Source organism: Conger conger, chromosome 7 (assembly GCF_963514075.1).
Source record: "Conger conger chromosome 7, fConCon1.1, whole genome shotgun sequence".
NCBI lineage: Eukaryota > Metazoa > Chordata > Actinopteri > Anguilliformes > Congridae > Conger > Conger conger.
Window position 1 is genome coordinate 26,606,555 of NC_083766.1, and position 27,191 is coordinate 26,633,745.

General features: G+C 43.2%; 1 protein-coding gene across 1 annotated transcript; it reads right to left on the reverse strand.

Annotated features, from left to right (window-relative positions):
* Positions 1–388: 388 nt before the first annotated feature.
* Positions 389–27,191, reverse strand: gabra6b (gamma-aminobutyric acid type A receptor subunit alpha6b). Its single transcript, XM_061249358.1, has 10 exons — positions 27,023–27,191; positions 26,677–26,795; positions 26,194–26,261; positions 25,062–25,282; positions 24,588–24,670; positions 24,351–24,494; positions 19,220–19,372; positions 15,929–16,176; positions 8,548–8,801; positions 389–425 (listed from the first exon to the last, which is right to left on the reverse strand). Exons 1-10 carry the CDS (start codon positions 27,109–27,111, stop codon positions 389–391), a joined length of 1,416 nt encoding a protein of 471 aa, XP_061105342.1. The 5' UTR covers positions 27,112–27,191.

Below are 27,191 nucleotides of genomic sequence, written 5' to 3' on the forward strand. Positions count from 1 at the left end.
CAAGGCTCACATCCTGTTAAAGTCATACAAAAACCAAAACAAAGCAAAAGGAAGACACACAGACCTGGCGGGGGGGTGTTCAGGAAGCCCTGCACATCCCTAGCGCACGGCGAGACGGTTACATTAGCACACAAACGGGCCGGCGGGGACGGCGGGATGGGTGTGAAACGGCCACGCCGAAGGTGTTCTAATTTGATTTCCTCCGAGCCCGGACGTGCCAGCCTGCTTATTCCAGAGAGCCTCCGGCTTACACGCTGTCCAAGAGACCTCGCGGAAACGCTCCGCTTCGTTTGTTTATTTACGTATTTATTCATGTATTGATCTACATATTCACGTATTGATCGATCCAGAACCCTGTGTCCGTTTCACACCTACAGGAGGCTGCGGGTCAGTCTGGGACAGCAGACCGCAGGGCGCTAGCGGGACTGCAGTTAGCGGGGATGCACATTTTCACCATTACGCAAAGTGCTGCACTTGCTGACTCCGCTGCAAAAGGCCATCTCATCTGCAGCCAAATTGGTTCCCGACCGGCTAGTCTACGGAGGGGGGCCTTACATACACCACTGCATACTTATACGCTGCATAATTATGTCGCCCTCTCGTATACTGCTACAGTATGACCGAGAATGGCTTCCAATATGTTTATCCTTTTCCCCTCCTAAACCAGAATCCGTTTTGTGGTCTGCACACATCTTTACCAACTCCACGGAAAAGGCATTTGTTTACTGAACATCCGCCTGCAGAACCACAAAAGCAAATGTATACCAGTGGCTAATTGGATTATTTAAATCACAACAGATTACATTCTCTGGCACACTGCTTTTGGTTCCACTGGCCTGAGGGACTACATAGGTGCCTCCAGGGGTTTGTATTGATTGTGACAGGGAGACCTTCACCATCTTGGGGGGTGATCTCCCTGAGGACAACACAGGGTCAAGGGTCAAGGGTCAAGGACCAATGACATTTCATATTGATCTGACCTTTCCTGAGCGAGTAGGTCCTCAAAAGTGATAATTAAACAAATTATTTACGCCCCTATACCTATGTTGAAATAGGGAGGTAAAGCGGATGTTTCCGGAATGATACTTCCGGTATCCTGTTTCCTATTAAATAGAGAGGCGAAAGCTAAATATAAGCAAACTACATAGCGTTGATTTCAATTTGTAAAAAATCCAGTTTTTTAGATTGCCGAGATCTAAAACTCAGTCCCCAACAATGCTTTCCCTTTCATAGTGATGAAATGTCCACAGTTGGACCATCCTAATGCCACCAACAGTGGTGTCTGTATTCATTTATCATCCCAACTCGTGCAATTCAAAAATCCGACTTAACCGGCATGATTTTATAAACCTGAGTGCAAATAGGACACATTTGTGCAATCAGTAGCCTATCGATGGCAACCTGCAACCGTTGTTAAGCATAATAGTGGAAACAAACCCCATGAGCGCAAATGTTTCGGTACGTATATGAGAGTGGCCAGCCGAGGATGGAGAACATAATGTTTGTTGTTGTGTTTGGTACACAAATCGTGCGACTGTAACTACAATATTTTAAAAAGGTAATGAAAAGCTGCATGTCATCCATTTGCTGATGATACGAAGCCTTGTCATTCTGTGGTTTCAGAACGATTTTATGCTTAGTTTGCTTATATGAAGTCGTCGCTGCCGCCCTCTATGATGAAAAGTGCTAGCATAGCATTTGGCAGTATACCGGAAATGCAATTCAGCGGGACATCCGCTTCAGCTCCCAGAGAACAGACAGAAAAAGTGTCCAACCTTTAAACTGAACACAAGCTTATGATTGTATCTATGGGCTTCCCACTTCCCACAGTTCCCACTGGACATTAGTTTGTATAGTAATGCACGGCAAGAGTTACTAAGTTAGTTAGAGAAATGTTTACTTTACAATCCATTAGACAGTGCTAAGAAAGAGAAGTCCAATTATGAAGCATCGCTAATGTTTGACAATCTAAATGTATCACCTTTTTTCCTAAAGTGAGACTGCTCATTATTCTTTGTAGATGTGAGCCAAACTTTTTAATGTACCTTAAAATCCTCGGAAAAAAGTGAGTCTAACGATATGCACTGGTGACTCACTTAATTCCCTGTTGCAATTATATTGCTAGATAATGAGGAGAGTGCGTTTTGTGTTTTTTTTTTATACCATTGGTAATGACTGAATCTGCCACAAAATGTTTCCTATTCCAGACTTCCACAAAAATATGGAAATTATACATCCTCCCTGATTATATACAACTGCTTGGGATATATTAAGACATGGGCTAATCGTCTCGGAGGGGCACTGTCAAAATAGCGATTTATGCGTGGTACTACGTGGAGAAGCGTGATGAATTAGGACGCCTTTTTTTCCCCGGTTACAGTGGACTCCTATATTTTCTGGCTGTGAGGTATAGTAATTGAATGATCATTATACCAACGACACGGGGAATGCCCAGGCGGAGGCAGAGGAATTCAATATGACATTTACTGGTTTTGATTTATGAGCAACACAGAAAGCAGTTTCCCCCAACTCCGCACTCCAGTAGGCAGTAAAGACGGGACTTATCGCCTACAGGAAGGTTCCGGAGACGTAAAAAAAAAGAAGAGAAAGAAAAGAAGCCGCGCTCTTCCAAAGCCTTTGCATCAGACGTGTTTTGGTAATGTGTGTCCTGGGTAGACGTCTTCATTAAAACGCCGGCGCAGGGGCGGCTGCGGCCTGTGTTGGCTCCTCCAGCTCAGGGCCGGGGGGGGGGATCCCATTTGTACCATTCAGTCCCTGCGGTCACATCTGACGAGAGGCTTTATCAGAATCCCTTTGGCGGGAGGTTGAAAGAACTGGAGATCTATAGCGGGATGCTAATAATATGCATATTTAGTGTGAAATGTTATGTGCCTTTAAAATAGATTAATTTTCCATAAAGCCACATGATGCGGGGAGATGAAAGGGGGGGGGGGGGTTAGCTGACGCAATGACACAAAGTTGGCCAAGTAGCAGCTGACTAGCCAATTGTCAAGTGACTGTTGCTCCCCTAAAACGGAGAAAGCATACATAAAAAGGGCTGTAATTCATACAAAGCTCTCCCAATATGGAGGTAAATGCCCTCAAATTAAGGTTGACAGTCTGCTAACTTAATATTCCATGTTTCATTTCAAATCCAATGTGCTGGAGTACAGAGCCAAAAACTGTTTCACTGTCCCAATATTTATCAATCATTAACATATTAATGGGGACAAAACCATCAAAAGCTGGCAAATATAAGCAAACATAAACTGATCCAGTGCAGTCTGTAAATATTTGGACAGAGGTACAATTTCTGTTCTTTTGGTTAAAGTGTAGACTGCCACCTTTAATGTGAGAATATTTACATACATATTGGGTGATCCATGCAGGAATAACATCTCTTTTTAGATATAGTCCCTTCATTTTAGGGGACCGAAAGTAATTGGACAGTTGGTTTCTCAGTTGCTTCTGATTAGTCAGGTGTGTTCAATCGCTGACCTATTGCAGGTATACGAAAGCGTTGAGTATTTACTCTTGATTCTAGATTTTTGATTACTGAGCAACAAGAACATTGTACCACTGTTATACTGCAAAACGTACGGACTGCACCGTACATCCAAAACAAATAACAGTCGAAACACAGTTGGGCCGGTTTATGAGAAAGCACAATGCATGACTATGGCGCATGACTGACTTCATAAGGACACATTTCAGTGAGTTTCAGGAAGTTGTTTATCAGAGTTATTCTCTCAGTGAAAGGAGGCGATGGCTCATAAACACACTGGAGTGAGTTTTCAGACGTATGTCGTAAGAATGTCGGAGTATCTCTTCAAGACATTTGCTCATTTTACGAGTGTTTCCCGAAACATAAGGCTACTCAGGTAGCATGTGAAATGTCAATTTTTTGGGACTAGTCGTGAGATTCCAAGTGTGTACTCTGCTAATCCCTTTTAGCCTTCGTATTGACAGAGGAAAAATCAATTAGCTATCTCAGCATACCTAAAATCTATGTCCCCTACCCTACCACAAAACTTTCAGACATTTTGGGAAAGTGTTCTTACGTTCTAAGGCTTCTGCAAGTTTTATTTTTGATGATTAAAAAGGCTATTGAAACTGCCTCAGTAAATTGGGTAGCCTATTGTCTAATTGTTTTGAAGAAAGTGCAATCTGTTAGCACAAACCTGTAATTTTGTCATTTCGATTTCATATTGAAACAAACTAAAAGTGTTAACTATCTTCAAGTAACCCTTTGGAGTTACTCTTGAAAATTTCTCCTCACATCATGTTTTGGGAAACGCACAAGACATTTTCAAGAGCCGTCTTGAAATTGTGTGTGAAGTCGGTATTTTCACGACCTGTTGCGGTCGGGAAACTCACTCCTGTGTAGCCTTTCAGTGGCGGGCCCTAGCTGTGTTCTGCTCTTTTTTATCTCCATAACCGTTCCACCCCTGGGTGCGCTGCGCTGTGTCTCCCGTGACTTGGTTGGTTACAGTCCGTGTTAATGAATAGTCACGGCTCACAAAGGTCGGGGGTCATTCAGTGCTCGACAGCGCGCGTCATGCTAATGTAATGTGATTTCTCTTACAGGACCCGGAGGCTGTGGCACTTAGCTTCCACCAGAAAAACACAACGTATGGGTGAAACAGGGCACACGTGGGTTAATGCCTTCTGTCTAGACCCTAAGACGCAGCTTAGTGGGATGAGAAACTTTCCCAGATAATTCTCTGCACGCACACACACACACACACACACACACACAAAACCCAAAAACTATGTTTTAATTAAGAGATAATTAAATACAAAAACTCATTCCACAAGAGAAGGAAAAGCCGCACTCCACGAAAGCGGACTCATTAATTATGAATTAATATTAATTACGATTAATTATTAAAAATCACAGGCCATCACATTTACATTTCGGTGCAATTAGGTCTTCATCAGAATGTACAATATCAGTAATAATAAAATGTAGTTATATTTGTATATAGCACTTCTCAGAATCACAAGAAATGTAATAAATATAATAAATATAAACAATTAACCTGGGAATTCCCAGCACAATTGGAGGCCATTTTAAAGGTATGAACTTTGCATCTCTTTTCATGTCTGCAAGCATTCCTTCTGAGAGGCACTGTGCACTTATGTAATTTGGCTGTGATTAGCTCTCTCAGTTTCTTTTAAAGAGCATTAATTAGAAAGAAACAAGATATATAATTAGTACTGTACATTTTAAGTACATATAGCAGCCGAATACTTACCTAATCGGTTTTTGGGAAATTAGTCTACTCCTGTCCTGTATTCCTCTGAAAATAATCTATTTGATCATTTTTATTTGTTGATTTTTTATTTAAGATTTAAATAAAATACCTGCCTTTAAATTGGCAACCTTTAAACAAGGCTACCTTGACATCTTTTTGATTTCTCAGATTAATTCTCAGTGTTTGGAACAAGGTCCTTTGGATGTGCACAGTATTTACACCAGATAGTCTGATGTATTATTGCACTTGCCATTCAAAGCATGGGCCATTACTGGAGCCGTTTATCACTTCAAAATAAAATGTTTATTTGTACTATTATATAACCGTTTTTACAAAATGGGAAAGCATGGTTTTAATCATTTGACCTGAATACAGAGAGCTTTACTGAATGTGAGATAAAAGTACATGCCAAAGCTAGCGATCCAGGTCGGGCATTCCTCCATCTGGCTGATCGATGTGAGATAGCTCCTGTCTCTGTCTCTGTGACACAATGAGAGGACTGATGTGCTTTATACATGTAATTCATACCCCGTGCACTCATTTATTATACTACATTTCAGCCATACGGTATGTTGTAGTTTCACTGATTGTGTGATTCAGTGGTGTAGCATTGCTAAGCTAACTATCAAAAGTGACATCGGACAAATAATAATAATAATAATAATAATAATAGTAATCATCATCATCATCATCATAGTAAAAATAATAACTTCATCAACACTGCTGGTGGAATGGTGGAGATAAATGTGGAATCACACTCACACAGGAACACACCCACATACACACAAACACACCCACACACAGTACACACACACGCACGCAAATACACATGCACACACACTTGCACACCCACACACATGGACAGACCCACAGACAGTAAACACACACACACACACACACACACACACACGTAGGCACACACAGACACACACACAGGATACACCACAAGCACACACACTCGTAAACACCCACATACACACACACACAATCACACACAGTGTCTACTTGCAGACCACTCAGCCGCACAAAATGCCAGGGATCCGTGCTCCCATGATTCCCAGGGACACCGATGAAGGAATTCACACGGGTGACTTACTCCTCCTCGCCCCGCGTTTCATCAATTCCTCTCACGTCATGTGAAGTCCTCTCTGTAATTATCCCTCAGTGCCTTTAATGCTTTGTTGACTGGGTGAAAAGAGAGAGATCCCAGGCTTTAGAGCTGCAGTCCTGGCTCCAGCAGCAGGCCAGAGATCAGTGCCTCCAGGGCCAGATGGGTGGGCAGCCCATTCGCTACAGCCTCTTCTGTATTAAATGGTAAACATCTGCATTTATATAGCGCCTTCATCCAAAACGCTGTACAATTGATGCTTCTCATTGACCCATTCATACACACACTCACAGACACACACCGATGGCGTTTGGCTGCCACGCAAGGCACCGACCAGCTCATCGGGAGCAATTGGGGGTTAGGTGTCTTGCTCAGAGACACTTTGACACAGCCAGGGCGGGATCGAACTGGCAACCCTCCGACTGCCAGAAGACTGCTCTTACCTCCTTTATGTGCCTGTGCGTGTGCATATGTGAGTGTGTGAACACTCACTATTCTATTGCGTGCTGAATGTGTGAGTGTATGCGTGCATGTGGCGTGTGTGTCTGCGTGTGTGTGCGTGTGTGTCTTCTGAGTGTGTGTGTGTGTGTGTGTGTGACAGGGTGTGCGCAGAAGTGTGTGAACACCAGTAAAACATTTTTAGGAAAAAACGATTACATTTAAAAATGAAAAGAGGATAAAGCGAGCAGTTTATTTTGGTCGCGTTTCATTGGCTGCCCAAGAAACTGTACAGTATATTTTATCCTAACTGAGCAGTGGTTAGAAGCAGCATGGCCATATTAATACGGTAATACAGTATGGTTACTGCATTCATATCACGCTTTTAATCCAAACACTCACTTTATCCAAACACACACTCACGCAAGGCAACAGGCTGCCTTGCAAGACACCAACCAGGTCATAAGGGCCCCTGATGAGTGATATCACAGTAACGCGTCTCCAGTGCTGAGCTGCAAGACAGCTGAAATACTCCATCTTGGCTCAAACCACACAATCCCTTTTCATTAAACCAACTTTTCTCTTCTTATTTTTAAGCCACATGGGAGGCAATCACGAAGCTGACTTTCTGCTGCGCACTTTGAAGACGGCTGGGCCCGGTGTCAGTGTAACATAAGAACATTAATATTTTTCATCTTTAATGGCCTTTCTTCAGAGTCGACCTCCCACCACAACCTACACATTCTCAGCATTAACACTCAAACTGCCAGCAGTGTCGTGACCATTTTAACTTCACCTTTTAATCTTTTATAGATTACAATACTGCAATGAGAATGTACTGGAAAACAACTCCCCCCCCCCCCCCTCACTATCCCCACTTTTGTTTAAACATTTATAAATCTGGATCATGCATACCGCTTTTATTCAAAACTTTTCTACTGCAAGTCAATAATATTTTAAATTACTTTTGTATGAATATAATTAATCAATACAGTATAATAGTTGAGGCAAGCAAATGTCATTAGACAGACCTCTAACCGCAATAAAATTGGCCAGTCACCCACAGAACAAAAAGTAAATGTATGTTACTTAAAACCACCATGACGGCTCTTTTTGACTACTGCACGTTGCGTGTCTTTAATCAAATTTAATGACAATAATCTGGGACCTCTCTCCATAACTGCTACCTGGCAGCGCAATACGTCATTTTCATTTCATCGCAGGATCTTTGCTAACTTTGGCATGGGAGCGAGGCTATGTGGCACAGTGCTAAATGAACTGGATTTGTGGGTCTCACTGCCGGTTTACCCTGGAGGACGGTTCTCAAAGTGAACTGCTCACGGAGAGGACATGTAAACGCTAAGCTATGCAGGTCATGCTAAGAAAGGGACACATATATCACAACGATATAAGGAGGTGAATGTTAACAACAACTTGAAGTGGTGTGACAACCTTCATGAAAAAGGCTTGCAAGTTCTGGTCATAAAAAACCAAATAGATAAACATTCAAGTCACTGTTAACATCGATAAGATTGGACACCCATGATCTATGCACAGACAAATGCATTTATTTCAGCACATACAGTACAGCAGAGATCCACAAATCTGGCCCTCAAATCCAGCCCTGGTTCTCTTTCCTCCCAGGTAATTAACTGAAGAATTAGTGCTACCTAACGGCCAGACTGGCTTCGCACCCGACTCCCAGGCGAAGGGAGGGTTCTCAGTAAACACAGGCCGGCGTACCTGGTGAGCTCCATGGTGTCCTTGGTGAGATAGACGATCCAGTACACCAGGTTGAAGGCTCCGAAGGACAGGGGGAAGAGGATGCGGGCGTACTTGTCGATGATGCTGGTGCCCGTCAGCATGTTGTTGGCAGGCATGGCGGACCCCTGCAGGAGGAACGCGGGCACCTGCTGGGGGGGGAACTGGTCCGGGGGGGGCTCCGCGGGCGGAGAGGTCACCCGCTTCTTCAGGTTGCTGTTGCCGTCCGATTGGGGCTACGGAGGGCAGAGAGGGACAGTCACGTTCCATTAGCTTTTCTGCTTTTTGTTTTTGTTTTAATTTGGGTGTACAGCGCAGAGCGGTTGTTGTTTTCTCTCTCTCTCTCTCTCTCTCTCTCTCTCTCGCTCGTACAGCTAATCTACATAATCTGTTGGCAAACAGATAAACACAGACTTCCCTGCCCTTCATTTTAGAGCCTCAATGATTCACATTATTTTGCGACAAAATGTCACGAAAATACCCCCTGCAAACTTACAAGCTAGATTACCAGGTCGTTAGCGTGAACGAGCTAATAAACTAGCTTCTGCGCTGTAGGAGGCCTTGTTATGCATTTGCTGGTAAACCTGGCTCACAGTTATCAGACCCTTTAAAAATTAGAAACACACTTTCCAGATTTTTTCTAAATTCAACAGCAAGCAGCCTTTCTTCATCGGCAAACTCCACTCCGTGTCAAACGAGCAGCTTCGATAGTAGGTGGAGGTGGAGATGGAAAACGTTTTTCCCTCTGGAATCGATGTGAGTGGATATCGATAAAGTCAGAACATTATCATATGGTTAACGGTTATTTTTAGCTTAGCGGCGAGTGTGGCACGTTAGCCGCCTCTAAAATGCAATAAATAAATAAATAAATAAAACAGATATGCAGAGCTCTACCCACCAGTGTATAGAACTCAAGCTCACGCCAGAAGGCATTTCCTGCCAAAAAAATGAAATAAATAAAAAAACAAATAAAATAAATAAAGATTATAACTATTTTAACATTGCTGCCAACAAACTGACAACCCCCTACCCCCACCCCCACCCCCCCTGCCCATTGATCAGAATACCAAGCCTGGGATTAGTATTCCAGGGGGTGGGCGGTCTGAGGTAAAGAAACAAAACCTTTTCCCACATCATTGTGAACTCGGGGGACATGGCCAGCTCTCCATCGGGAGCTGTGGTCAAGTTCGGAAATGCTTACATAAGCATTCTGAGCTTTTCCAGCCATTTTCCCCAATGTGTTTGTGCAGGACGTGGAATGAAATTCTGAAATGACCATTATTATTAGGAATATTATTTATGGGCTTATTTATTTTTCTTACACGTAATGTGCGGGCACAAGAGGGTATGGAGCACATTCCTGCATTTACATTACCTTTTTATCCGCTACCCAAGGCACATAACATTTTACATTTACATTTACATTTTACATTAGGGGGAGGGATTCTGCTGATTTGACAGTGGTAGACAAGTCATTCCACCACTGAGGAACCAGAACGGAAAACATGGGTGAACGTGCAGCTCGACCGCCAGGTGCTCGTAGTGAGGGAACCATAAGGCGACCAGAGCTGGCAGACCAGTGGTCTAGCTGGGGAATAGGGAGGGATTAAGGATTGTATGTAAACTGGGGCAGTCCCCTTAGCAGCCTGAAATGCCAACACTAGGGCCTTGAAGCGGATGTGTGCAGCAATAGGAAGCCAGTGGAGGCCAATGAGGAGTGGGGTGACATGAGCCCACCTGGGCTGACTGGTGATCAGGCAGGTTGCAGCATTCTGGACCAGCTGGAGGGGCTTGATGGCTAGGAGGGAGTTGCAGTAAACCAGGCGGGAAATGACGAGCGCCTGGACTAGGAGCTGGGTGGCTTTCTCCGTCAGGAATTGACGGATACGGTATATATTATAGAGGAAGAACCTGCAGGTTCTGGCAGTGGAGGTTACTTGTGGAGCCAGGGAGAGGCAGTTATCAAGAGTCACCCCAAGATTCTTTGCCGTGTGAGAGGAGGAAACTACAAAGTCCTCAACAGTCAGTGAGAGGTCGATTGTCAGAGAGGACTTAGTAGGAATGTAGAGAAGCTCAGTCTTGGCAAGGTTAAGCTTCAGGTGGTGGGAAGTCATCCACACAGAGATATCAGCCAAGCAGGCAGAGATCTGTGTGCTGACCTGGGTATTAAGGGGGAAGGAAAGAAAGAGCTGGGTGTCATCGGTGTAAGAATGGTAAGAAAAGCCATGGGAAGAGATAACAGAATCAAGAGACACGGTGTATATAGAGAAGAGGACCAAGAACTGAGCCCTGCGGGACTCCAGTTTGTAGGGGGTGAGGGTCAGAGATTGAGCCCCTCCAAGTCACCTCGTAGGAAGGACCAGAGTGGTAGGAGGAAAACCATGCCAGTGCAGATCCTGTGACACCCATCCCAGTCAGCGATGAGAGCAGAATCTCATGGTTGACTGTATCAAAGGCGGCCGACAGGTCGAGGAAGATGAGGACAGGGAGGGATTTGGCTTTAGCAGAGTGCCTCAGTGACCGCGAGCAGGGCGGTCTCAGTGGAGTGGCCACTCTTGAAGCCAGACTGGTTGGGATCGTGGAGATTGTTCTGGAGTAGATAAGTGGACAGTTGGGAGCAGACCGCCCGTTCCAGAGTTTTAGCGAGAAAGGGAAGAAGAGAGACAGGCCGGTAGTTGTTCAGAGCAGAGGGGTCAAGAGTAGGTTTTTTGAGCAGGGGAGTGACTCTGGCCCTCTTCAGGGAAGAGGGCATGGTGCCGGAAGAGAGGGAGGTGTTGAATAGAGGAGAGAAAAGGGAGAATGTCTTGGAGTGTCAAAGTGTCGAGAGTCAGAAAGGGGAGAAAAGGAGGATAGGGAGTTGGGGAAGGGGGGGGGGTCAGCACGGGGAGAGGGGGGGGTGAAGGAATTGCGAATGGCATTGACCTTCTTTTCAAAGAAGGAGACAAAGTCATCAGGTGTGAGTGATGAGGGAGGTGGGGGGGAGGGGGGTCCAGAAGAGAGCAGAAGGTTGAAAACAATTTGCAGGGATTAGAGGTGGCTGCGTTCATTTTAGAGTGAAAGAAAGAAGATTTAGCTAGAGAGACAGAGGAATAGAAAGATGATAGGAGGGCATGGAAGGAAGCTATATCACTGGGGAGACAGGACCTTTTCCATTTTCTCTCCGCTGCCCGCAGTTTCGGATAGCTCGTAGAGCATCAGAAAGCCAAGGACTGGGGGGGAGTCCTGGGCTAATTTGGTGGTGAGGGGACACAGAGAGTCAAAGGAAGATGAGAGGGAGGACATGAGGGTTGTAGCAGCATCGTCGGGAGACAGTCGAGAGAAAGATTCCGCAGACGGTAGGGAGGAGAGGATTGTAGACGAGAGTGTGGAGGTAGACAGGTGGCGTAGGTTCCACGGACAGGTGACAGTGGATGGTGGGAGAGATGGATGGGTGTTAGAGGAGAGTGCTAGAGAAAAAGAGATGAAGGAGTGGTCAGATATATGGAGTGGTGTTACAGAGAGGTTGGTTGTTGTGCAGCTCCTTGTGAAGATGAGGTCAAGAAGGTTGCCTGCTTTGTGGGCTAATTGTGGGTGGGAGGGTGGGTGGGAGGGGAAAGTGTGAGGGTAAGGTCAAAAGAAGAAAGGAAGGAGAGAAAGGTAGACTGGGAGGACTCTGAGTTCAGGTTGAAGTCACCCAGGAGGATCAGGGGAGTGCCATTGACTGGTGAGGAGCTAAGGAGGATGTCCATCTCATCCAAGAAGCTCCCCAGGGGACCCGGGGGGCGATAAACAACAATAATGAAGAGTTTGCATGGGAAAGTAACAGAAACCAAGAGAGGAGAAGGAGAAGGATGAGGAGAGGACACTAGATCTCCATGAGGATGAGATTAGGAGACCTGTGCCACCTCCCCTGCCAGAGGTTCTGGGCGTGTGGGAAAAAGAGAAGGCAGAGGAAAGGGCAGCCGGGGTGGGTGTGTTCTCCGGTGAGAGCCAAGGCAAGAAAGTCAAGGTTGAGGTGGGAGGCATAGGCTGATATGAAGTCTGCTTTCTGGACGGCGGGCTGGCAGTTCCAGAGGCCACCAGCCACACAGAGATCAACACCAGCGGATCTGGGAGGGAAGATCAGGTTTGAGATATTCCAGCCATGTTGGCAGGAAGCAAACCTCCTACCTGTCTGGGACCTGGGGAGAGGAGAGAGGACAGGGATGGGAAAGAAACAATGGAGGGAACTAGGGAGGACAAGAGGAATCCTATGCAGTGAAGTGAGGGCAGGCAGCAAAAACAAAATCAATCATCAGGCTCTCAGACAGCCTGGATGGACACCCGTGGATAGACACCCTCGACTTTGTACGTCTACTTGCCGAGGCAAGTAGATGAGGCTGCCGCACCCAGCTGCCGCTGGTGTGCTACACAACTGCTTAAATAACACTGACACTGAATCACAGAAAATGTTACAAACACACTGGAGAACACTAATGCACACTGAAGTGAGTTCAGCTGTGCCAGTAATTATACCCTGAACAGGGTGCAAACTATTGGCTCCTCCTACTACAAAAGCTGTGGCCTGCCAGCCAGTGAAAACAATAGCCTAACCCAATAGCCTAGCTCACCTGAGAGAAATAAACACACAACCCAGTTTCACTGCAATCTAAATAAACACCACTTGTACTAACTAACAAACAAACAAATAAACAACAGAATCACTCTATAGTGACAACTAAATTCAATTAGAAACAGCACAAACAAATGATACTTAACTAATCCTGGAGAAAATGCTACAAACACTAATGTACACTAATGCACACATAAAAATGGGAAAATGCACTGCCACTTCACATGAATTAGACTAATCACTGTCTAAAGGCAATGCCAACACCAACGTGAGACAGATTGCAATTTACAATTAACAGGCTCTCATTTCAGTCTTATTTAAACAATTCATTCTGATCAGCGCCATGACAACCTCCTTCCCTTTAAAGGTAATGTGAATAGATCTTCCTTGTTTTGGGGTGGGGGGCGTTGAACGAATTCCATCACAGAACAGGCTATAGCGGTTAACGTCAGTTGTAGAAAGCAGCGCACTCCCCACTGAGGTGTGAGATTCCGCTGAGAGAATGCGCTTTGTCCCGCTTTAATACCGCTGCTATTTTGTGACAACAAGCACAGCTTCACGTGGGAATTGTCCCAGAAGGCATTGCGCACAGCTACACTTTTCACTCTCCGTAACATATTAACATGCTCCTTACTGCTATGAACACAGAGGAGAACTTGTTACCATGGAAATGAAGGAACCGCACAGCTACTGTTTCTTATTCATGACTGCGGTGAAGAAAGGCATGTCCCCCTCTCTGGGTTCGCCTGAGAGGAAAATGTTGCTTTGCCTCGTAACAGGCCCCACTGAGGGAGCACACAGAAGCTGTAAACAGTGTTTGTCTGGTGTAATCTGAACAGGTGACTGATGCATGAAAAAAGACCATTAAGAAAGAGCGGTTTGTGTTTTAGCCTTTAGCATTTGAAAGGCTTTTTTTCTCTCTTCTCGCGACTCCTGCCTCGGTTACATAACTCACCCTTTGTAGACTGCATAAAACAGGGCTGTATTAAAACACGGCTCTCCGAGATAAAGTATAGGGAGAAAATATGGTAAATGATGCAAATTGTTCCTTTACGTAATACACCGCCTTTTAGCTTGTCATGAGGCGCTTACATTATTCATATCTCCCAGCCATTTTGCCTTCTTTACAAACATGTAACCAAGAGGCTGTAATATAAATTAGTGTTTGGTCTTCCCTGTTGTTCACTCGCTCCTCTCCTCTCCTCTCCTCTCTGCCCATCTCAACCCCCTGCGCCCGCACGCATGCCATCCTTCACAAGGCCTGCCTGACCCCCCACCCACCCCCCACCAAACCCCTCCCAGTTTATTTCAATTCCCTCCGTTATATAATCTGTTGCAGCGCTACAAAAATGTTGCCGCAACATTTGTTAGCTCGAGAAACCACTGCCTGTCCGTTCTCATCTAACATCTCTCTCCTGTTATAAGAGTGCCGGTTGTCCGGCAGGGCAGTATTAGGGAATCAGGCCTAAAGGTTTGAAGTTTGATTCCCAGGTAGGACACTGCCATTGTGCCCTTGAGCAGGGAACTGCTGCTGTATTCACTCACTTAGGTATTTATTAGACTTATTTATCAGAACTTCTGCTGCAGTAGTGCATCCACTTCAAGTTTTGACGTGTTGTGTGTTCAGAGATTCTCTCCTGCATACCACTGTTGTAATCGTAGTTATTTCAGTTACTCTAACCTTCTTGTCAGCTTGAACCAGTCTGGCCCTTCTCCTCTGACCTCTCTCTCACTGGATGTTTTTTTTTTTTGTTCCATTCTCTATATATTCTCTATATAACTCAAGAGACTTTTGTGCATGAAAATTCCAGGATATCAGCAGTTTCTGAGATACTCAAACCACCCTGTCTGGCACCAACAATCATTCAATGATGGAAGTAACATTTTACATCCCTTCCCAATTCTGATGTTTGATCTGTAGAATCTCTTGACCATGAGTAGCTGCCACATAGCTGGCTTATTAGATACTTCCATTAACAAGCTGGTGTCTACTGAGACATCCAGAGTCAGAACACAGGCAGGAGAAATCATCACAGACCCCACACACCCGCGATAATCATCACAGACCCCACACACCTGGGATAATCATCAGAGACTCCACACACCTGGGATAATCATTACAGACTCCACACACCTGGGATATTCATCACAGACCACACACACCCAGGATAATCATCACAGACCCCACACACCCAGGATAATTATCACAGACCACACACACCCAGGATAATTATTACAGACACACACACCCAGGATAATTATCACAGACCACACACACCCAGGATAATTATTACAGACCACACACACCTGGGATAATCATCACAGACCCCACACACCTCTGGCAGGTGCTACAGAGGACTACATGCCAAACCAGACAGGTTTAAAAACTGTTTTTCCCACAAGCCATTTCAATCACGAACAATTAATAATACACCCCTACAGATCTCTCTTATGTGTAATGTTCAAGCCATGCGCAATACCCTAGCAGGACAGAAAGCAGGACGGTATAGTGTGTGTATGCTCTTTTTTACGCTCTATTTATATTGAGCTACTTCATGTTTATTGACTTGTGTGTTACTTGTTTTTTATTTTGTAAGGCACTGGTGGACAATGTTCTGGACTGAAATGCCTTGTGTGGGTAAGCATACTTGGCCAGTAAATTCTGACTGTAATAAAGTGTTCAGTGAGTCTGAATGGACACCATGTAAAATACAATAAAGCAGTGTATGTCAGTTAGTGTTTACTAAATGCCTGTAATGGGGGGGGGGTTACCGTGACGACCTCGCCCGCCGTGGCCGCGGCCTCCATCGCGGCGGTTTTGAAGGCGGCGGCCTTCCGCAGCTCCCGATTGGCCTGCAGCGTGGAGAAGTAGTTGACGGCGGCAAACTCAATGAGGGCGGAGAACACGAAGGCGAAGCAGACGGCGATGAACCAGTCCATGGCCGTGGCGTAGGAGACCTTGGGCAGCGAGTGCCTGGCACTTATACTAAGGGTGGTCATAGTGAGGACCGTGGTGATACCTGGGGAGGGGCGGAGAGGGGCGGTCAGACAGGCTGGTGTGGAAAACGCACAGCATCAGGGACCAAGGGGCGGTTTTCACTCTAATCCACACGCCACAGAGTCCTTAACCCTTTGACCCTTTGACCTTGTGTTTTTCTTCTTTGTGTTTTTCAAGATTCAAAGTCAGTGTTCTAGAACTCTGTTGCTTTCGGTCATCAGTAGTGATTGTTACATCAGCATTAGAATGTTCAGTTAAGATGATTCCAATTTTTGTGATCTCAGACCTGAAATGGTTAATATAAATGTAGGGGTACAAAGGCGATGAAAGGCTGCTTTTTCAACTTGCCGCGCAGTCCGTAAGTATTTGGAGAGTGGTACAATTTCTCTTCTTTTGGCTCTGTACTCAAGAACAATGGATTTGAAATGAAAAACCATAACATAATGGCTTCCGTGACATTCATTGGCATTCATTCAACTCTGGCCCTCATATTAACAAAACACAATAACAGACCTGAAATGCAATAAAAAGTCTAGAGTTAAGACTAGACAGCTTTCTTTTACCTGTATTAAGGAATTGATTGAATACACTCAGAAGCACCTGAGAGGCCAACTGTCCAATTACTTTTGGTCCCCTAAAATGGGGAGACAATGATTGAATGGGTTGTAAATCTGACATGGATCACCCAATATGGATGTAGATAACCCACAATAAAAGGTGACAGTCTGAAATTTAACCTAATATTCACTGAGTCACTTCAAATCCAATCTCCTGGAGTCCAGAGCTAAAAGAACAGAAATTGTACCACAGTCCAAATACTTACGGACTACACTGTACTAGGAAAAAAGGTAACTATTACTCAAAGTTAAGGACAAAGCAGCATGGTGATTAGACTGAACCACCCCCCTCCCCCTACAGCCATGTTAGAATAAATGACCCATCCTTTCCTCGCTAACTGGCTGTCAGAAACGATAACTCCCAACAGAAAGCCTCCATCGAAGCCGGCATCAGTGCTATCACACGCTGCGTAATCTGAACACACATGAACTTGCGTGCAAAGGAATAGATTAAGGGTAAGGGATTCACTGTCAGTTCACTCCAGTCCCTCTTTCATAGGATAAAGATAATCCCTGCATGGGCAGAGCATGCCACAACCCAGCAACTAGAACTGGCATTGCTTTCAAGGGCAACTTTCTGCAAGAATTCAAATCATCAATCAAATCTTTCAAATCATCAAGTCGTTTTCACGGATATGTTTCACTAACACCTCATATATGAACCAAATAAGACTGTCAGATGGCTACATTATACAAAATATCACTGGCCAGAATTAAGAGGATAGAGGATACACTAAAATGAACTGAAAGTATTAATTGATTGCAGAGGTTATATGGGGTTTCTGGGGTGGTTTAAACTCCTGTTAGATGCTTAATGTTGTATAATAAACTTGAAAGAGTGATAATATATTTAATTTTATGCTATGCTGAGGAATTATTAACATCACACAAATTTAATTCTCACTGCTCTTCCATAACAAAGGTAAAACTGAGATTATAAAGTAGGTGAATTTACAGTAACAATGAACAAAATTGCATGGATTGTTAATGACAAATGTAAATTTAATTCCAAAACTCCAAACTGCTGCCCATGCTGTATATGTTACATAGCTTTTGTCTGGTCTATATTAAACATTGTGGGATAAAGATTTTTTTATTGTTCGGGTTAAAAAACCCATCAGCTATCGAACAGCAACCTAGACAATACCTTCGCACCGAGGGGCGGTGAACAGCAATGGGAGAACACGCGGTCGATAGATTAAACGTTCCTGCCCTTATTCCGTTCCCACTCCAAAATTGCATTTAAACCTTGAAAACGTACAAAGGAAGTAATGTAGCTGTCACTCTCGCTCAAGAAAGAAAATGCAGTACAGCTACTGTAGCAGATCCCTTTCCTCGACAGGCAATGTGAACAATGGGCAGCCAGTATGCTACAACTCCTCCGCTACCATGAAACGCTGCTGGGTTTCAGTAACTTCTAGGCTGGGTAAGTCAAAACATGCTGGAAGAGTTATGCATTAGGGTGAACTCAGGGAATTTATTTCTGAGTCTGCCCTCAGCAGTCATAGTAACACTGAATTTACAAAGAAGTGTCCCAAATTACCCAAATTCACCCTACATAGACAGCATACATTTATGCTAATAATTGTATCAGAGTGATCTTGTATCATCCAACCCCATATAACCCTGGAGGAAAACCATGACATTCTAGCAGTAGATGATAAATGCCTTATTAGCAAACTTTTACCAGTAGTTAAAATACTGTAGAGTGATGCTTCCTGAACCATATAATTGGTAGAGCTATGATGTGCTACTTACACAAATCAATTCAGACTTTCTGTCACTGAACCAATATTAAGGGAACACCACATGACTATAATCCAATATTATGACAGATTCAAACCACATTGTTCCAAAAGGTCAAAGCACATCAACACTTTGTCGTCACTTTGGTTTGTGGAAAAACCACATGACAGCTCCACCCAGAACTGCCTTCACTATTCTGACAATAGTAGGCCAGTTTAAGAACAGTTTAACAGTTCCTGATGAATTTCGCATTACCTTGGAAGGAAAGGCATTTGGTATATTTAATATTACAAACTTACACAGTTAACCTTCATTAAATCGATAAGAACTTGTGCAAATGCATCAGTGTCCAAAACCTCCATGGGGTACTGTGGTCTTACTGCCAGTTGAAAGGTGAAATTTATTGCACAGTCAAATGCAAAAATTTATTTTAATTTTTTTTCTTTGAGAGTAATGTAATCAAACCTTATTTTTAACTTCAGTAAAAGAAAAACTAAACTGAATCTGGAAGCTTTTACCGAGCAGCCTTCGAGCTTTGTGACTGGAGAGAGGCCCAAAACAGTCAAACTCGAAAAGGCTGAGGAAAAGACATTGCAAAAAAAGATATCCTTGAAACTCTTGGACACACATCCATTTGGAGCCTGGAGCTGATTTTCAGACACATAAACACAGCAGACAGACGGTGAAGGATGGCGACCGTACCGGCCATGGTTCTGGCGGGGATGGACTCTTTGTTGATCCAGAACACAACTTGTGACATGGCAACGGTCATGAACATGGGGATGTATGTCTGAATGAGGTAGAAACCTAGTTTCCTTTCCAGGAGAAAATGGATGACCTGCACAGAGTATTCTCCTGAAATGAAGACGGGATGAAGAGAGATGGAAATGGGTCAGCGCTGGTGAGGCCTACATCTAACAGGTTCACATACTGGTCATATCCCAAAATTAAAGCCAAATTAAGAAGAAAAACCTTATCAAACGCACCCTTTCCCCACTGTTCCCCTGCCCTACCTACCTCCCTGTCATTTCTACTTAGCCGTGTATCCTATCTGCTATTATGATCGCACATAATCATTTTACGATTCTTAGTGTTCTAGTTGCCAGAACTGTGGTCAGTTTATCTGATTATTCTACAAGGGTTGCCAGTATTGTCCTGTGATGACTCTAGCACTCAAACCCCTTCTTCTCTCTGGGTTTTTCAGCGCACTTGTCCCTGGTTATAATTTGCACTTTATTGTACGTCGCTTTGGATAAGAGCGCCCGCCAAATGACTGTACTGTAATGCAATGTAATGTAAAATGTGGCCCGTACAGGATATTCAGTTCTGGGATGCTTGCTATAGCTAGGCTACTCTGCTATACTCCAATTAACTGTATTTCCACTGATTTCTTACTATCAATACTGGGGACAAAATGAGTAATGGATAAACAGGATCGTATTCCTTCATTGAAGTCAGATAACTTCATTTTAGTTTGGCGTTTCTCATTCTGCATATGAGAATCTGTATTTGCAGGTGAATGTACAGGAATGAATACAAATGCGATTCAAGATATGGGAATTAACAACATCATTGCAACATTACTCTACATTATGGGATTAGGAGATTGCAGGATAATTCAATACACCTTTTACAACACTCTTCTCAGGCTGAAAAATATTCTGAAGAGGAAAGTAATGTTGCCATTTCATTAACAAGTTCATGACTAATAAAAGATACTTACTCCTATAATCATTAAGATGTATTATTTTCACATTTCAATGATTATTTTGTGACTGTTATTTTGTTAGTTTTGTTACTGCTCTTGGAGGAGTCAAATAAAACTTAAAGGGTCACTTATTAACTTAATCAGTAACAAATTGACTGTGTTACTGCTTTGCTTTCTATTATGATAGAGCTTTGACCTTCTTCAGAAATTCAAAATGAATCCTTAAATATGTGAATAAGCAATACACTGCCCCAAATCTACCAGTGCTCGTCTGAGATGCTGATTGGCTGTATTTACTAATTCACAGAGAAGTATGGCCCTCTCGTCTAAAACACAAACAAACGGCATTGGGAAAGAAAGCTTTACTTGTTAAAAGCTCACCACCAAGGGTAAACACGCCCCGCTGGCTACAGAAGAATACTTTCTCATCTTCCCTCACAGCACACTAATAAACCTCCCACCACACTAATTTAGATGCTATGCTACAGAATACAATCTGCCCACCAGTTATGGCCAGAGTATAACAACAGCCTGAACAACAGCCTGAACAACAGCCTGAACAGCAACCTGAACAGCAACCTGAACAGCAACCTGAACAGCATCATGAACAACAGCATGAACAACAGCCTGAACAACAGTGTGAACAGCAGCCTGAACAACAGCCTGAACAGCAACCTGAACAGCAGCATGAACAACAGCATGAACAACAGCCTGAACACCAGCATGAACAGTGTGAACAACAGCCTGAACAACAGCATGAACAACAGCCTGAAAAGCAACCTGAACAGCAGCCTGAACAACAGCCTGAACAGCAGTGTGAACAACAGTCTGAACAGCAGCATGAACAACAGCCTGAACAACGGCCGAACAACAGCGTGAACAACAGCCTGAACAACAGCATGAACAACAGCGTGAACAACAGCGTGAACAACAGCGTTGAACTTTTTAACGCCGAGTGCGGGTTAAAGATGTCTTAGGTGTGCAGTAGATCGGAGCATAATCTGTGCAGTAATACATAAATGGGAACTGGCTATATGAGGGTTTGTCCATAGTTCAGAGTGGATCTGTGTGTACCTGCAGTCGTACACTGGCAGGCTGTGCTTCAAATGCATTACAGACACCACAATATCTGTGTCTCTGGTCTTAATTTCAGGAACCATATATTCTGCTATGCCGCAAACCAACACAACAAGAGATATTCAATAAACCAAAAAAAAAAATCATATTTTTTTTAGAATATTTTCACTGCAACATATTTTTGTCATCCAATACTCCAAATCATTTTCTTTTTTTTTATGCATATACTGAAATGAGTTTTCCTTCATGACTTCCTTCCCCAGTGCACCGTTTCTGGGATATGTCCCAACTCCTCGCTTAACTTCCCAGAATGAAAGAGACTCTGGTGGAAAAACAAAGTGTGCCAGTGGCTCTGGATGAAGACTGCACAGGCACTTACAAGCCGTACATAAAGTCTTACAACAACAGCTAGAGGAAACAGGAGGCCCATAGGAAGACACTAAACAGTGAGAAGAATGCGTCCCCTTAAAATCGCCTGGAATGCTCCTGTCAGACACCACTATAGGAGCCATGTTTTCATTTAGTACTGTTGCCCAGAGCAAGGTCCTAGGTTAGTCAGGGCAAAGTATGACTGATTTTGCTACACATTATGTCAAATTTTAAAAAGCTACTTCATTTTTTCTGAGAAGGAGTACATTTGCAAATAGATTATTATTATTTCAATATAAAAGTATTACACTGCCAACAGACCCAACAGACCCAAAGAGCATCCAAAAAAACACCCAAACTCAAACTTTTTTTAAACAAAGTTTAAATGTCAATGACTGCAGGCTTCCCTTCACAACTGGTGTCATAGAACCTATGACCAAACATCTGGAACCCAGTTCTTTAACCACAATACTAAACTACCAATGTATTGGCACAGCTCCTTTGCACAGTGGAAACCAACCTGTTCACTTTGTTTGCTCTTAGCCTCAGAGCTGAGAGCTGATAGCTCATAACACAGCTCACGCATGGACTATCCTGCAGAACACTCCAGCACTGTGTGTGTGCGAGTGTGTGGGCATGCGTGTGTGTGTGAGAAAGAAAGAGAGACATAGAGAGTGACATAGAGAGAGAGAGAGAGAGAGAGAGAGAGAGAGAGAGAGAGAGAGAGAGAGAAAGAGAATACAAGTCAGGAAGCTACAGAGGGGTTAAATAGGCTTGGGGCATCAGTGTGCTTTTAAAGGCAAACTGCAAGGTACAAATTGGCCTTCCTCAGTTAAGCCTCTTAGACGGATGCTAAGGGAAGCCCATAGCCCCGCTGAGTTCAAGAAAGGGTCTGCACCGTTACACAACCACAATGCACCGCAGCTCTGCGTCCTGACGAGGCACTTTACAGACGTTTGGGATTCTTGGGCTGCATGGGTTCTTTCTGTTTTTTCAAGTATATTTTATCTAAAGCACATTTTTCATGAATTAAGGACATTTGCAACATTTCAAAATGTCACATCTACTAAAAGTAAATTACAAATGTCAAATGCCAAAGGAAACATTTAAAAGATTAATAAAGCACTTATCCTTGCTTTTCCAAGAGGCCCTGTTTGGTTTATACAAGTCCTACAAGGAATATAATAATAATAATAATAATAATAATAATAATAATAAATAAAAACAATTCTCAAATATATCTCAGCAACATCTCGCTTCCTCAGAAGCAAAACACAGCAGGATGCCTGTGGTTAATGAGTTTTCTGTAAACATGGATTCCAACAGATGTAAACTTCAATTCATGTTAATGATTTCGATCTTTCTGCGGAGGGGCGTGGTGGAACTGCTGACGAACCCCAGAGATAGCCACGGTCTACAAAGACCAGCCTGAGTGCTCTAATGCAGCAAATTAAAAACTAACAAAATCGAAAAGGACCAAAGTGAGCACCAAGCAGTTCTTTCAGGTCAAAGCTGATGCAATGTAGCATGATGTAACACCAACAAGAGAAGCCAGCTAGCAAACAGGCCTACAGTACTTCAGTACTAGAATCTGAACTCCGCTCAAGCTTGCTTACCCAGCAGATAAAATTACAGTAATATCAAATGCACAAATCTGATCACATCCTTCAAGTCTGCTTCAATTCTTCAATTTTTAAAAATAAAATAAAATCATGAAGACATAAGGATTACTCTGAAATACACATGAAATGTAGTCGTAAATCCAAATCCAACCTTTTGAATAACCCCTTTGTTATAAATATATATCAACCTTTTTTTAACCTACAGCATTTTGAGTAGCCCTGTTAGATGTAAACGCAACAGAGATGGTGATGCACCAGGACACACAGGTGGACCTCGAGCAGAACATTTCAGGGCCTACCAAACACGGTTCGAGCAGGAACCGATTCCTTATTGATCCAAAATGAGACCTGAGAAAGTATCACGGTCATTATGCAGGGAATGTATGTCTGAATCAAGAAGAAGCCCATCTTCCTTTGGAGGTGGAAGTGAACTGTCATAATTATGTATTCACCTGTCGGAAAACAAAGGCAATTTGGCATGTAGCATTTCTGCACAGTTCAGAAATAAAAATTCTAAAAGAAAAAAATCAGCATTTCCACAATTTAAATGTATGTAACAGCTGGATATACTAGGAAATAAACATACATAAACATAAACATATGAATAAACACAGCAAGCACTATACTGTATACTGCAATAAAAATACAATGCAAGGTACAAAAAGAACGCTAAAATGGCGCTGAACACTTGAATGTGTTTCTTGGTTAAATCTACAGCAGCGATAACCAACCCTGTTCCTGGCGATGTACCATCCTGTAGGTTTTCATTCCCACCCTAATTTGGCACACCTGACTCTACTAGTTAGCAGCTCAATGCAGATCTTTAGCTGTTGAACGAGGTGTGCTTCGTTAGAGTTGGAGTGAAGAGCTACAGGACCGTAGATGACCAGGAGCAGGGTTGATTACCCCTCCTCTATGTCTAATAGCAGGCTACTTAAGAGTAAAGATCAGGCATTGTGTATGGTAGTAAGAGCCACTTGAACATTTCTACTAGATCCAGGGTATATTAGCAATATGCTACTTATAATTCTGCTCAGTATATGCAGATATTCCTTACCTGTGTTGGACTTTAATTTTTCGCTGGACACTGTCTGCCCTATAAGATCATATTGGAGCAAGCTTGACGACTCCTCTGGTACCTCAACTGACAACAACGGGCCCTTCTTCCAGGTATAAACGATTTCACTGATGGGATAGGCGTCTATATTTTAGGTAAACAAGATATGGTCAATAATTACGATGGGGAACACAGGCGTCAGATTGAGATTCTCTCAGCTCAACGAAGGTGACTTACAGCTACCGAACTTGAGCGGGCAGGCGTGTCCATCCATGGGAAAGTTCATCAGTCTCATGGGGCATTCTGCATTAATAGTTAGTCTGTAATGGAAGTAAGTAAAATGAAAACATTTGATTCCATCACATTCTGCAGAGAGCAAGGACATTATACAGACTACCAGTCATTACATATCCATGAGTAAAACCTCATGGCAACAAAAAAAACATTGAGGGAGTGTGTGTGTGGGGGGGGGGGGGGGGGGCTGGTCTTCCGGCACATTCTGCAAACGGTACAAAAATCAACGCAACCAGTTTCCGCAGCGAGAAAGCAGGAACACTGCGATTCTGTTTATTCCGCATTGTGGGAAAAGCAGAATGCTCTCATGCGCTCTGAAACGCTGGCAGTGGACTTTAAAGAAGGGAACATAAGGCCGCTCCGCGAGAGGGATCTATTTTGGAACGCAGGAGGGGTTTCGGGGCGCGCGCTCACTACCTCATGGTGTACAGGACCGTTCCGTTCTGCATGATGCGGAACAGCTTGTTGGGGGTGGTCATGTTGTGAGAGATGGACCTCTTGCCATTCCGGAAGAACGTGTCCGGAGTCCAGATCTTGCTGACCATGAGGTTATTTAGTCGAAGGATCTCGATGGGGCCTTCGAACCTCAGCCTCTCGTCCACCCACGTTTGCCGGAAGAATACGTCTATCGTGTACTCCTGTAAAATGGTGGTTCACATCCAGTGGTTATTAAAATCATGGCTTATTTAAAACAATAAGTTTATAATACTTGCATGCGTATACTTCAACGTATGCACCTCATGCATATAACATGCGTTATTGCATTGACCCGGAGTTCAGTTATTCTGCAAAATTCCAACACTTATTCCAATGTTTTACACTGTTGTCTGTATAAAAACAATGTTGTATAGCAAATGCATAGAAACGCATTTGTGAGCATCTTGCAGTTAATATTAATGGTGAGCCTTTTAAAAAAAATGAAAAATAAATAAAAAAATAAATACATATACAACATTATAAATGTAATGGATTCAAATCCAGAGTGCTCTTAACGTTAGTTAATACAGATGAGTTCCGGCTCTAAGAGCACATGCATATGTGTATGTGCTCTGTGCGTGCACCTAGCCTATATGTATACGTGTGTGTATTTGATATATTTGATATATTTTGCATTTGCATATATATATATATATATATATATATATATATATATATATATACATACACTGCTTACAGAAATACGACAATATCAGACAGGGGCTCAGATAGCTTTAGATACTGTGGAAACGTATAGAGTGCACTGGAAATAAAGCACTTGGCCCAGAGCTCACCACTGACAGGGGATTGACAGACAGATTAAAATCCCTAATCTGCTCTAATGACATTCTGCTCAAATGCCAGAATAATGAAGGCTGGGTGGACATGACTTGAGGCACTGGACACGCTTAGCTTCAGAGTGCAGCGCCCAGTAATTCTGTTAGCTTGTCCACAGAAACACAGACATATAAATTAAGAGATAAATGTGTGTTTGAAACCTTGTTAACCCTTGTGAGAACGTTTCTGTCTCACCAACTATACTGTACGTGCAGTATATAAAAAACAAACATACCATTTCAACGTCTGAAACAGGACCAAAGCTGGTGACAAAGATGTCAGTTTTTACTTCAGTAACAGGACCTATAAAGAATGCATTGTTTAGGAATGGTATTTCTGATAAACCTTTACGAAAACCTATATAAGCAACAAAGGCATACAATAACGCCGTGTGTTTTGCTAAATATAAAGAACAGCTTTCTTAAAATGCAGTGATTTAAATGTGTCGCTTTGAAAATGATCTGTAAACAACGTCAATCGCTGAATTAACTCACGTTTCCACTTTTTAAAAGTGTGGCCTGTCTAGAGCTCAAATTAATTTGTCACTCTAGGATTTAAAAGTCTGAGCATTAAGCACAAGTCCACGTCAAACTGTCGTCAAACAAATGACAGTTGCCAGTTATCGCACCCAAAGCACCTGCTCATTGAAAGTAAACTTCTTCAGCAGATTTCTTAAACTCCATTACAATTCACCTGTTACCACAAACGTGTGCATTACCTCCAAATCCCGGTCGAAGCCTGTTGTCATAGCCATCTAGAAGTCTGTCCAATACACGCGTGATGTTATCCAAATAGACACTCGCTTCTGTCCGCTGGTTTGCCCAAACACTGCCAGCACTACAAATATAATACACACTATTTGCAGTCTTTGTTGGAAGTCTTTCCCAACTCAAAAACTATTCCACACCTTGTTCGTTTACAGTATAAATCACAACGCCTGGCAAAATTAACAATGACTGTGTAGAAAAAACAAAGATATAGAAACAAATCTCCATTGCTTCTAAAAGCGTATTAAGTGAAGGAAGTGGCTGCTATATGTTAAACACACACCATTAGCTACTCACCAAGATAGGAAAATGCAGGTGAAGAGAAAAGCCATGCCTCGCGTACACTTTGCAGCCAAAAAGCCCTTGTCAACTGTAATCATTTGCATATTCCATATTTTAGTGCTGATAAAATTCCGACCCCGAGCGCTTTGCGTAAATCGGAAAGCTATTTGATCCCGTGCTCGTC

Coding starts and splice junctions, on each gene's coding strand:
- gabra6b (XM_061249358.1), bottom strand. CDS start 27,111: ATGCAAATGATTACAGTTGACAAGGGCTTTTTGGCTGCAAAGTGTACG. Junction 26,262..26,676: donor GCTTCGACCGGGATTTGGAG/GTAATGCACACG, acceptor CATTCTTTATAG/GTCCTGTTACTGAAGTAAAA. Junction 19,373..24,350: donor AAAATTAAAGTCCAACACAG/GTAAGGAATATC, acceptor TCTTCATTTCAG/GAGAATACTCTGTGCAGGTC.